Source organism: Pezoporus occidentalis, unplaced genomic scaffold (assembly GCF_034315485.1).
Source record: "Pezoporus occidentalis ecotype Australia unplaced genomic scaffold, CSIRO_AGI_Poc_V1 ctg1739, whole genome shotgun sequence".
Taxonomy (NCBI): Eukaryota; Metazoa; Chordata; class Aves; order Psittaciformes; family Psittacidae; genus Pezoporus; species Pezoporus occidentalis.
Window position 1 is genome coordinate 1 of NW_026913575.1, and position 10,661 is coordinate 10,661.

The 10,661-nt window shown below is 68.0% G+C and overlaps 2 protein-coding genes across 2 annotated transcripts; both read right to left on the bottom strand.

Annotated features, from left to right (window-relative positions):
• Positions 1-1,753: 1,753 nt before the first annotated feature.
• On the bottom strand, positions 1,754-4,118 carry LOC134161432 (uncharacterized protein DDB_G0271670-like). Its single transcript, XM_062614234.1, has 3 exons — positions 3,913-4,118; positions 2,436-3,547; positions 1,754-2,056 (listed from the first exon to the last, which is right to left on the bottom strand). The coding sequence occupies exons 1-3, from the start codon at positions 4,101-4,103 to the stop codon at positions 2,052-2,054; spliced, it is 1,308 nt and encodes a 435-aa protein (XP_062470218.1). The 5' UTR covers positions 4,104-4,118; the 3' UTR covers positions 1,754-2,051.
• Positions 4,119-4,368: 250 nt separating this feature from the next.
• Positions 4,369-10,284, bottom strand: LOC134161433 (mucin-2-like; the record flags this gene model as incomplete). The annotated part of the gene is made up of 8 exons (XM_062614235.1): positions 4,369-4,403; positions 4,451-8,987; positions 9,098-9,197; positions 9,285-9,380; positions 9,720-9,770; positions 9,888-9,920; positions 10,024-10,077; positions 10,199-10,284. Coding segments are annotated over 8 exons (4,992 nt in total), but the record flags the coding sequence as incomplete, so codon positions are not given.
• Positions 10,285-10,661: the final 377 nt, after the last annotated feature.

Here is a 10,661-nt window from a genome sequence, read left to right on the forward strand (position 1 = left end):
GCGCGGGCACCGCTTGTGGCTGATGGGGGGGACAGGGGTCAGCCCCACGGCGCTGCTGCCCCACGGCGCGGCTGGTACCAACACCACCCCCCCCCCATCCCCCCCACCCGCCCCATGGAGGGGGTGCTGCTGCCCCATATGCAGCCCCACAGCCAGATACCAGCCCCACATCCTGCTGCCAGCCCTATAGCCTGAAGACAGCCCCACAGCCAGCCCCACTGACTGATGCCAGCCCCACACCTTGCTGTCAGCCCCATAGCCCCTCTCCCAGCCCCACATTTGGCTGCCAGCCCCACAGGCAGCCTCACAGCCTGATGCCAGCCCTCCTAGACAGCCTCACAGCCTGATGCCAGCCCCACACCTGGCTGGCAGCCCCACAGACACCCTCCCAGCCCCACATCCTATTGCCAGCCCCACCGCCTGCTACCAGCCCCACAAACACCCCTCCAAGCCCCACATCCTACTGCCAGACCCACTGCTCTGCCCCATAGCGCCTGCCCTCTCAACTGCTGATGCAAATGACTAAGCCCCACGCCTCTGCCCCCCAAGTGGGGGTCTTCCCACCCTCCCCCAACAAGCACCATTAAAAGCAGCTTAAGGAACAAGCAACAAAGCGCCCCACAGATCTGCCCCCCAAACGGGCACAACACCCACCCCACAGGCCCCATTCATCTGCCCCCTAAGTAAGCACAATGAGCCCCATTAGATCTAACCGCCAACTCAGCCCAATGCCCACCCCACGGGCCCCATACAACTGAACTGCCCTATAGCTGGCCCTATAGCTCCGCACCCTAAGTGAGCACATGAACCCCATGGGCCCCGTAAGTGATAAGAACACACCCCATAGAACCCCCCAACCCACAACTGCTCACAGCACCCCCGCGCAAGCCCCATAGATCCCTCCCCCCTCAAATAACAACGGGCCCTATAGCTCTGCCCCCTAAGCGGGCCCAGCATGAACCCCATGGGCCCAAGAGATCCCCCCCTCCGCCCCCTGCAGGTAACAATGCGCCCTATAGCTCTGCCCCCTAAGCAGGCCAAACGTGAACCCCATGGGCCCCACATATCCCACCCCGCCCCCAGCAAGTAACAATGGGCCCTATAGTTCTGCCCCCTAAGTGGGCCAAAACGTGAACCCCGTGGGCCCCACATATCCCGCCCCCACCCCCCGCAAGTAACAATGGGCCCTATAGTTCTGCCCCCTAAGCGGGCCCAATGTGAACCCCATGGGCCCCACAGATCCCTCCCCACCCAGACAACAACGGGCCCTATAGCTTTGCCCCCTTAGTGGGCCCAGCGTGAACCCCATAGATACCTCCCTCCCTATGGACCCCATAAGCAACAACCCCCCCCCCTAAATCGACACAACATCCACCCCATGGACACAACACAGACCCCTACATCTCTGCACCCTAAGTGTGCCCCATAGCACTACCACACCCCCCCCCCCCAACCCGTGCCCCATAGCAGCCCCCCCTCCCCCCCCTCCTCCTCACCTGGGCCCGATCCCACGGTGGGGGGGGGGAGGGGCGCCGCCGAGGCCTCCGCGCCTTCCACACGCGTGTCGCGTGTCACGTGTGGGCCGCACACGTATGTGCGGTGGGGGTTGGGGGGGGTGGGGGTGGAGGGAACAGGGACCCTCTATGGGGCAGGCGATACCCACGACCCCCAGGTGACCCCGGAGCTGCCCCACGCCGCCTCCTGCCCCACATCCCCCCACTGCCCCCCATACTGGCTCCCAGTCGCGTACTGGGCCGCGTCCGTGCCCCCCCCTCCCGCTGCGGCCGCGGCCCCCGACGCCGCGTACTGGGCGGCGCTGGCCGCGTACTGGGCCGCGCTGGTGCTGTACTGGGAGTCCCCCCCCGCGGCCCCCCCGCCGCCCGCCGCGGTGGTCGTGGCCGTGTACGGGGTCACCTCATTGGTGCTGCTGCTGGCGCTGGCGGGGTACTGGGAGGCCGCCAGCTGCGCGTACTGGGCGTACTGGGCGCTGATGGCGTACTGGTACTGGGCGCTGCCGTACTGGGACAAGGCGGTGTTGTACTGGGCCGAGCTCAGGCTGTACTGGGACACCCCCCCCACGCTATACTGGGAGGAGGAAGAGGAGGAGGAGGAGGAGGAAGAGCCCCCCCCCGCGCCCCCCATGCCGTACTGGGCCCCCCCCATCCCGTACTGGGCCATGCGGGACGCCATGGCCGGGGTGATGGCGAACGGGGAGGGGGCTCGCGGCGGGGTCCCCCCCCCCCCGACGCGGGGATGGAGATGGGGGGGGTGGTGGTGGTGGTGGTGATGGCAGCAGCAGCCCCCCCCGCCGCCGCCGCCCGCCCCGCCCAGCCCTCCTGCGCCCCAATTGGCCGCCAGGGATGCCCGCTGCCCGCACAGCCCGACCAATCGGCTGCCGCAGCCCCCGAAGCCCGCCCCCCCGAGGCCCCCGTTACCATGGAAACGGTGCAGGCAGCTCCCACCCATACGTCCGCCGCATCCCATAAGCCCGTTACCCTGGAAACGATGCAGGCAGGACCGGAACCCGCACACCCCACCGGCCCCCCCGCGCAGGAAAGGGGAGGAGGAGGAGGCGGGGCTCCGCGGGTAAGCCCCGCCCCCTCCCGCCCGCCCGGGGGGCGTGGCCAAAAAGGGAGTGGCCGGGCGCGGGAAAGCCCCGCCCCCTGCTCTGCCGCCCCCCCCCGCGCCCAGCAGCGGGAAGGGGCCCCTCGGGGTCAGCCCCCCCCCCGCCGCCCCCCCCCCACCCCCGGCCCGGGTCGGGGTGAGGCTGAGGAGGGAGCCGGGGGGGGCCAAGGGGCGGGGCGAGGGCCGGGCCCCGCCCCCGGCGATGCCGCGGGCCAATGAGGGGGCGGTGGGGAGGGCGAGGAGGGAGCCGGGGGGGCGAGCGAGGGGCGTGGCCGCCGTGGCCGCGCCCCCTGTTTTGGCGGGAACCAGGGAGAGGAGGGGGGGGCGGGGCTCCGAGGTGGAGGAAGAGGAGGTGGTGGGGGTGGGGGTGGAGGGGGTGGGGGTGGAGGTGGAAGCAGGGGGGGCGGAGGAGGTGGGGGGAGGGGGGGATTTGGAGGGGGTGGGGGTCGCTGCGGGGGCGCTGGCGGGGTCGGGGGGGTCCGGGGGGGGCGGGGAGGAAGAGGAGGGTTGGGGGGGGGCGGCTGCGGGAGCGGCGGCGGGAGGGGCCGAGGAGGAGGAGGAGGAGGAAGAAGAGGAGGAGGAGGAAGAGGAGGAAGAGGAGGAAGAGGAGGAGGAGGAGGAGGAAGAGGAGGAGGAGGAGGAAGAGGAGGAGGAGGAGGAGGAGGACGAGGAGGAAGAGGAGGAGGAGGAGGACGAGGAGGAGGAGGAGGAAGAGCGGCGCCGCTTGCGGCGGGTGACGGTGGCGGCACGGCCCTCCCGGGTCTCCGCCGATGGCGGCGCTGCTGCCACCGCCGCTGTTGCTGCCGCCGCCGCGGGCTCCGGGGCTGGGGCCGGGGTCACCGGGGCTGCCGGGTCTGGGGGTGCCGGGGCTGCCGGGGCCGGCCCTTCCGTGGCCGTGGTGGTGGTGGCGGCACTGGGGGACCTGTGGGGGGCAGAGCGGGGGGGTGAGGGACCCCAGTGAGGGCCTAAGGGGACGTGGAGGGGGGCAATGGCACCCATAGGGACACGGGGTGGGGATGGGGGTACCCATGGGGACAGGGGATCCCATAAGGGAGCCCTATGGGGCGCAGACCGGGGTGGGGGCACCCATGGATACATGGGGTGGGGATGGGGGCACCCATGTGTACAGGTGAGCCCCGTAAGTGAGCGCTATGAGGCACAAACTGGGGCTGGGGGCACCCTGGGGACAAAGGGGCGTGGCCCGGCGGAGGGGGCGTGGCTTTAGGGGATCTATGCAAACAGAGGGCGCGACTTGCCCTTATATGGGAGGGAAGGGGCGTGTCTTACCCGTCAGGGGCGGGGCCAGGCGGTGCCGGCGAGGGGGGCCCGGACTCGGAGGAGCTGGAGCTGGAGTCGGAGTCGGAGGAGGACGAGGAAGAGGAGGAGGAGGAGGAAGAGGACGACGAGGAGGAGGACGAGGACGACGAGGAGGAGGAGCCGCCCTTCGGCGCGGCCGTGACGTCAGGAGCCGTCTCCATAGGGACGCTGTCGGCACTGGGAGCACTGGTGTCCGGAGGGGCGACGGTGACACCAGGGGCTGTGGTGTCCGCGGCGGCCCTGGTGATGCTGGGAGCGATGCCGACGGTGGCACTGGGAGCGCTGGTCGGACTGGTGCCACCGGGAGCACTGGTATCCTTAGGAGCAACAGTGATACTGGGAGCAATGGTGCCACCGGGAGCACTGGTATCCTTAGGAGCAACAGTGATACTGGGAGCAATGGTGCCACTGGGAGCACCAGTATCCTTAGGAGCAACAGTGATACTGGGAGCACTGGTATCCTTAGGAGCAACAGTGATACTGGGAGCAATGGTGCCACTGGGAGCACCTGTATCCTTAGGAGCAATAGTGATACTGGGAGCAATGGTGCCACTGGGAGCACCGGTATCCTTAGGAGCAACGGTGATACTGGGAGCAATGGTATCCTTAGGAGCAACAGTGATACTGGGAGCAATGGTGCCACTGGGAGCACCAGTATCCTTAGGAGAAACAGTGATACTGGGAGCAATGGTGCCACTGGGAGCACCGGCATCCTTAGGAACAACGGTTACACTGGGAGCACTGGCGATACTGGGAGCACTGGTATCCTTAGGAGCAACGGTGATACTGGGAGCACTGGTCAGGCCGGTGCCACTGGTATCCTTAGGAGCACTGCTGACACCGGGAGCACTGGTATCCTTAGGAGCACTGGTGACACTGGGAGCACCGACATCCTTAGGAACGACGGTGACACTGGGAGCACTGGTGCTACTGGGAGCACCGGCATCCTTAGGAGCAATGGTGATACTGCTCACACTGGTGCCACTGGGAGCACTGGTGGTCCTGGTGTCCATGGACACGATGGCGGCACTCGTGACACTGGTTGCACTGGTGTCCCTCGGAGCTCTGGTGGCAATGGGGACGCATGCGGCACTGGTGCTACTGGGAGCGCTGGAGACACTGGTCGCACTGGGAGCAGTGGGGACATGTCCAGGACTGGTCACACTGGTGGCGACGGTGGCACCAGCACTGGGAGGACTGCTCATACTGGTCGCACTGGGAGAGATGGGAACACGCCCAGGACTGGTTACATTGGTGGTGATGGTGGCACCAGAACTGGTCACGCTGGGAGCACTGAGGCCACTGGTGGCACTGGTCACGCTGACGCCAGTGGTGGCACTGGTCATACCGGTGACACCGGGACGGCTCAGCACAGCGGCGACACTGGTTGCACTGGTCAGACTGGTCGCACTCAGATGGCTCAGGACACTGGTGACACTGGGACTGGTGGCCACGCTGGTCATACCAGTCGCACTGGTGACACTGGGACGGCTCAGGACACTGGTGACACTGGGACCCCCAAGGACACTGGTCATACTGGTCGCACTGGTGACACTGGTTGCGGTGAGACGGCTCAGGACACTGGTGACACTGGGACCAGTAAGAACACTGGTCACACTGGCGACGCTGGTTGCGGTGAGGCGGCTCAGCACACTGGTGACACTGGGACAACTGAGGATACTGGTTGCACTGGTGACACTGGAGGCAGTGTGACGGCTCAGGACACTGGTGACACTGGGAGCGTTGGCTGCACTGAGGACACTGGTGACGCTGGGAGCACTGGTGACACTGGGACGGCTCAGGACACTGGGACTAGAGGGCACACTGGTCAGACTGGTCACACTGGGATGGCTCAGGACACTGGTGACACTGGTGACGCTGGCATCCTTAGGAGTAATGGTGACACTGGGAGCTGTGGGCACACTGGTCACACTGGTTGTGCTGGGACGGCTCAGGACACTGGTGACGCTGGGACCCGTGGGCGCACTGGTGGCACTGATATCCTTAGGAGCAACGGTGACACTGGTTGCACTGGTCATAGCGGTCACGCTGGTGACACTTGTCGCACTGAGACGGCTCAGGACACTGGTGACACTGGGAGCACTGGTCGCACCGAGGACACTGGTGACACTGGGACTGGCAGGCACACTGGTCACGCTGGGACGGCTCAGGACACTGGTGATGCTGGTCGCACTGAAGACACTGGGAGCACTGGTTGCACTGGTGACACTGGTCATAGTGGTGACACCAGGACTGGTGATCACAGTGGTCATACTGGTCGCACTGGGACGACTCAAGACACTGGTGACACTGGTATCCTTAGGAGCAATGGTGACGCTGGTTGCGCTGGTCGTACTGGTGACACCGGGACTGGTGAGCACACTGGTCGTACTGGTGGTGCTGGTTGCAGAGAGACGGCTCAGCACACTGGTGACACTGGGACCACTGAAGACACTGCTTGCACTGGTGACGCTGCTGGCCATGGTGGTGACGGTACCGCAGGCGGCACTGGTGGCACTGGGGCTGACAGCCGCACACCTGATGCCCCCATCCACAGTGGTGATGGTGACAGAGCCTTTGCTGGCCGCGGTGGTGGCACCAGCGACCGCGGTGGCGCTGGCACCCATGGGGCCACCAGGGGCCTTGGTGGTTGCAGGGCCCACGGCGGTGGCCACGGTAACACCGATGCCTGTATCCATGGTGGCCTTGGTGGTTGCACTGGCGCTGGCAGCCGCGGCGGTGGTGACCCCGGTGACAGCGTCCATGGTGGCCTTGGAGGTGGCCGCAGCGGTGGTGCCCATGGTGGTGACGCTGGTTATGGCAGCCACGGTGGTGGCACTGGCGCTGGCAGCCATAGCAGTAGCCACAGCGGTGGCCTTGGTGGTGGTGACACTGGCGACATCCATGGTGGTGACGCTGGTGATGGCGTCAGCAGCGGCCTTGGTGGTGGCGCTGGAGCTGGCGGCTGTGACACTGTTGGTGGCCATGGCGGCACTGGAAGTGGCCTTGGTGACGGTGACGCCGGTGCCGCTGTCCACTGTGGCCTTGGGGGCGGCTCCAATGGCGCTGCCACCGCTCACGGTGTCCACAGCAGCCTTAGGGGTGGCGACGCCGGTGCTGCTGTCCACGGTGCCCTTGGCGGCCCCGGCGTCCGTAGCGGTGGCCTTGGTGCCGGTGCCAGTGTCCACAGTGGCTTTAGCAGCTGCCGCGACAGCGCCCCCACCATTGATGCCCATGGTGCCACCGGCGGGAGCCATCGCCATCACCTTGTGCCCGGCCAGGAGCCGGTGCCCGTGGGGGGGTGGCAGCGCCGATGCCGCCACTGGTGACGAGGGCAGCCCCAGGCGCGCCGCCGGCAGCAGCTTGGCCGTCAGGGCCCTGGGTAAGCCCGGCGGGGGCGGCGGGGGTGTCCCCAGCTTGTTGGGGGTACCAGGGGACAGCTTGGGGGTGGCCGTTGGCTTGAGGGTGCTCGGTGGTGGCGGCGGCGGTGGCGGTGCCCGGGTGGTGGCCGGTGCCGTGGGGCTCGGCGCTGCTTTGGGTGCTACGGGCTTCGCTTCGGGCTTCGGGGTGCTCACTGGTGCCACTACGGGCATGGCCTTGGGTAGAGCTGGGGAGACCGGGGTCACCGGCGTGGCTGCTTTGGCCTCGGGGGTGGCTTTGGTCTCTGCAGCCTTGGGGGGGGTCACTGGTGCCGCCGCTGCAGGGGTCGCCTTGGGGCTGGGCTGCGCCGCTGCCACTGGAGCCGGTTTGGTGTCGCCGGTGCCTGCTTTTGCCTCCGGCTGCGGCTTCCCTTCGCCCTGCACCTCACTGCCCCCTCCCTCGGTGCCGGGGGGTGCCGGCTGCGCAGGGCCCCCCCCGATGGGCACCCACTTGGGTGCAGCCGCTTTGGCCTCCCCTGCTTGTGGGGCTGAGGGGGGAGCGGTGGCTGCCTTGGCTAAGCCGGGAGGGGGCTGCGGTGCTGCCGGGTGCAGCTCGGCGATGGGCACCCACTTGGGGCGCGCGGGGGGGGGCGCCGGGGAGGGGGGCTTGGGTTTGGGGGGGGACACGGCGGTGGTGGCCTGGGGCTGGGAAGTGGGTGCCGGAGGCGGGGGGGAGCGCGTGGAGCTGCGGCGGCGGCGCTGCCGGGATGGGGAGCGGGAGGCGGCGCGGGCCCGCTTGATGCCGCGGGGCGGGGTGGACGGGGAGCGCCCGCGCCGGGACCTGCCGGAGGAATCGGAGCGGGAGCGGCGGCGGCGGCGTCGCCGGGGCAGGGGGGAGGAACCGGAGCGGCTGCGGGAGGTGGAGCGGCGTCGGGAGCGGGAGCGTCGGCGCGTGCCGGAGCGGGAGCGGCGTCGGGAGCGGGAGCGGGCCCATCGGGAGCGGGACCAGGCGCGGGGGGAGCGGGAGCGGCGTCGCGGGGCCGGGGAGCGGGATCGGGAGCGCGGCAGGGGCCAGCGGATGGGGCTGGTGGAGTTGGGGCGCCAGAGCGGGGTGCGGGAGCGGGAGCGGCGGCGGCGCGAGGAGCGGGAGCGGCGGCGGCGGGAAGAGCGGGAGGAAGGGGGGGTGCGGGAGCGGCGTCGGGAGCGGGATCGGCGTCGGGAGGAGCGCGAGGGGGGGGTGCGGGAGCGGCGTCGGGAGCGGGAGCGGGAACGGCGGGCGCGGGAGCGCTTGGAGGAGGAGGAGGAGGAAGGGGGGGGCGGCGCGGGGGGGGTCAGGGAGCGGTCACGGCGCGATGACGTCACGGCCGAGGGGGGGCTCTTGGCGCGGCGGGGGGGGGGGGATGGAGAGGGGGAGGGGGACGGGGGGGCGCGGCGCTGGGGGATAACTGGGGGAGGGGACGGGGTTGGGGAGGCGGCGGGGGGCGGCTGGGGGGGGGCGGTTGCGGTTGGTGTGGGTGCCGTTGGTGTCGGTTCGGTTGTGGCTGCGGGGGCTGCGGTTGGTGCTGGTGCTGGTGTTGGTGACGGGGGGGTCGCTGCCGGTGCCGCCGGGGGGGGGCTCACAACCGGCGCCGGTGCCTGGGGCTCCTCGGTGGGGACATCGGGGGCGAGCGACGGCGCTGGCAGCTCCTATGGCACACACAGAGAAGGCGGCGGGGGGGTCAATGGGGGTGGGTACAGAGAGGAAGGGGGGGCCCCCCCCACGCACACGGTCCCGCCGCGCCCCCCCCGGGGCTCACCTCCGGTGCAGGGGCCGGGCCCGGTGGTGCCGGTGCCGGGGCTGGGACCGGCCCCGGCTCTTCGGTGTCTTGGTGGGTGGCGGCGGTGACGCTGCGGGACCTGCGGGGGGGTGCGGGGGGGGGTAAGGTGGGGGGGGGGGTAACAAGGTGGGGGTGGGGTACAGAGAAGGGAGGGATTGGGACTTACCGGCTGCGGGAGGAGGCGGAGGAGGAGGAGGAGGCAGCAGGGGAGGAAGAGGGGCCCTCGCGGCGGCTCTTCTGAGAGGCCGATTCGCTGGTGGATCTGGGGGGGGGCAGCGGGGGGGTCAGTGAGGGGGGGGAAAGGGGAGGGAGTGAGGGCCCACAAGTTGGGGGGGGGGGCAAGGTGGGCGGGTAAAAGGGGGGTTGGGGGGCAGGGAGGGGCACAAAGGGGGGTTGGGGGGGAAGCGGGGTAAATGGGGGGTCAGGGGTAACAGTGGGATTCATGGGGTCATTGGGGCACACAAGGAGGATATGGGGTGGACAAGGTGGAGGATAAAGTGGGTAGGGGTCACAGGGTGGATCTGGGAGGGACCCATTGTTCGGGGTCAATGTAGGGTCAATGGGGAGCTTGGGGGGTTTGGGGGGGGGACACAACTCTTACCTCTTCCGCTTCTTCTCTTTGGCCTTGTGCTTGCTTTTGGGGCTGGGAGAGCTGGGGGGGGGATAATGACACCATCAGTGACATCATCACAGCACCCCCAAAGCCAATTTCCCACTCCCCATACCCCCCCCCAAAGATTCCCTAAATCCCATAGGAACCCCCCCTCACCGGTGCTTCCGCTTCTTGGCCTCCGATTCAGACCTAGGAATGGGAAAAGGGGGGGGGAGCATGGGGTAAATGAGGGGCTGCCCTGTAGCAACCCTGCCCCATAGTGGCTCTGCCCCATAGAGACTCTGCACCCCACCTGTGCTTCTTCTTCTTGGAGCTCTTCTTCCTCTCCCCAGAGCGACTGGCAGACCTGGAGGGGGGGTGATAAGGATGAGACCCCACCTTGCAACCCATAATAACCCACCCTGCGTGCCATAATAAGCACCTACATCTCGTAACAGACTCCTACACCCCATAATAACCCCCCTGACCTGCCCCGATCCTTCTTCTTCTTCTTCTTCTTCTGCTTAGGTGAGGGTGAGCGGGAGCTGGATGAGTCCCTCACAGCACTGGAGGGGGGAGGCACAGCACCAATAGGGGGTCAGGGGGGGTTTGGGGACGCCCCCCAGCAGAAAGTGACCCCCAAACCACCCCAGTGTACCCCAACACCCCCCATATCTCCCCTAAACCCCGTACTTTGGACTCCAAAGGGGGTTTACGGGGGTTTAAACCCCCCAAACCACTCCCTGAAACCCAACGCCCCCCTAAAGCCCCCCAAACCCACCTTGTGCCCTCTCACTCTTCTGTACCCCAAAATCCCCCGTATCTCCCCTAAACCCCATACTCCAGACTCCAAACCCCCTACACCTTCTGAACCCCCAAACCCCCATAAAGCCCCCCAAACCCACCCTCTGCCCCAAAACCCCCCTAAAGTCCCCTCACTCCAACCCCCTG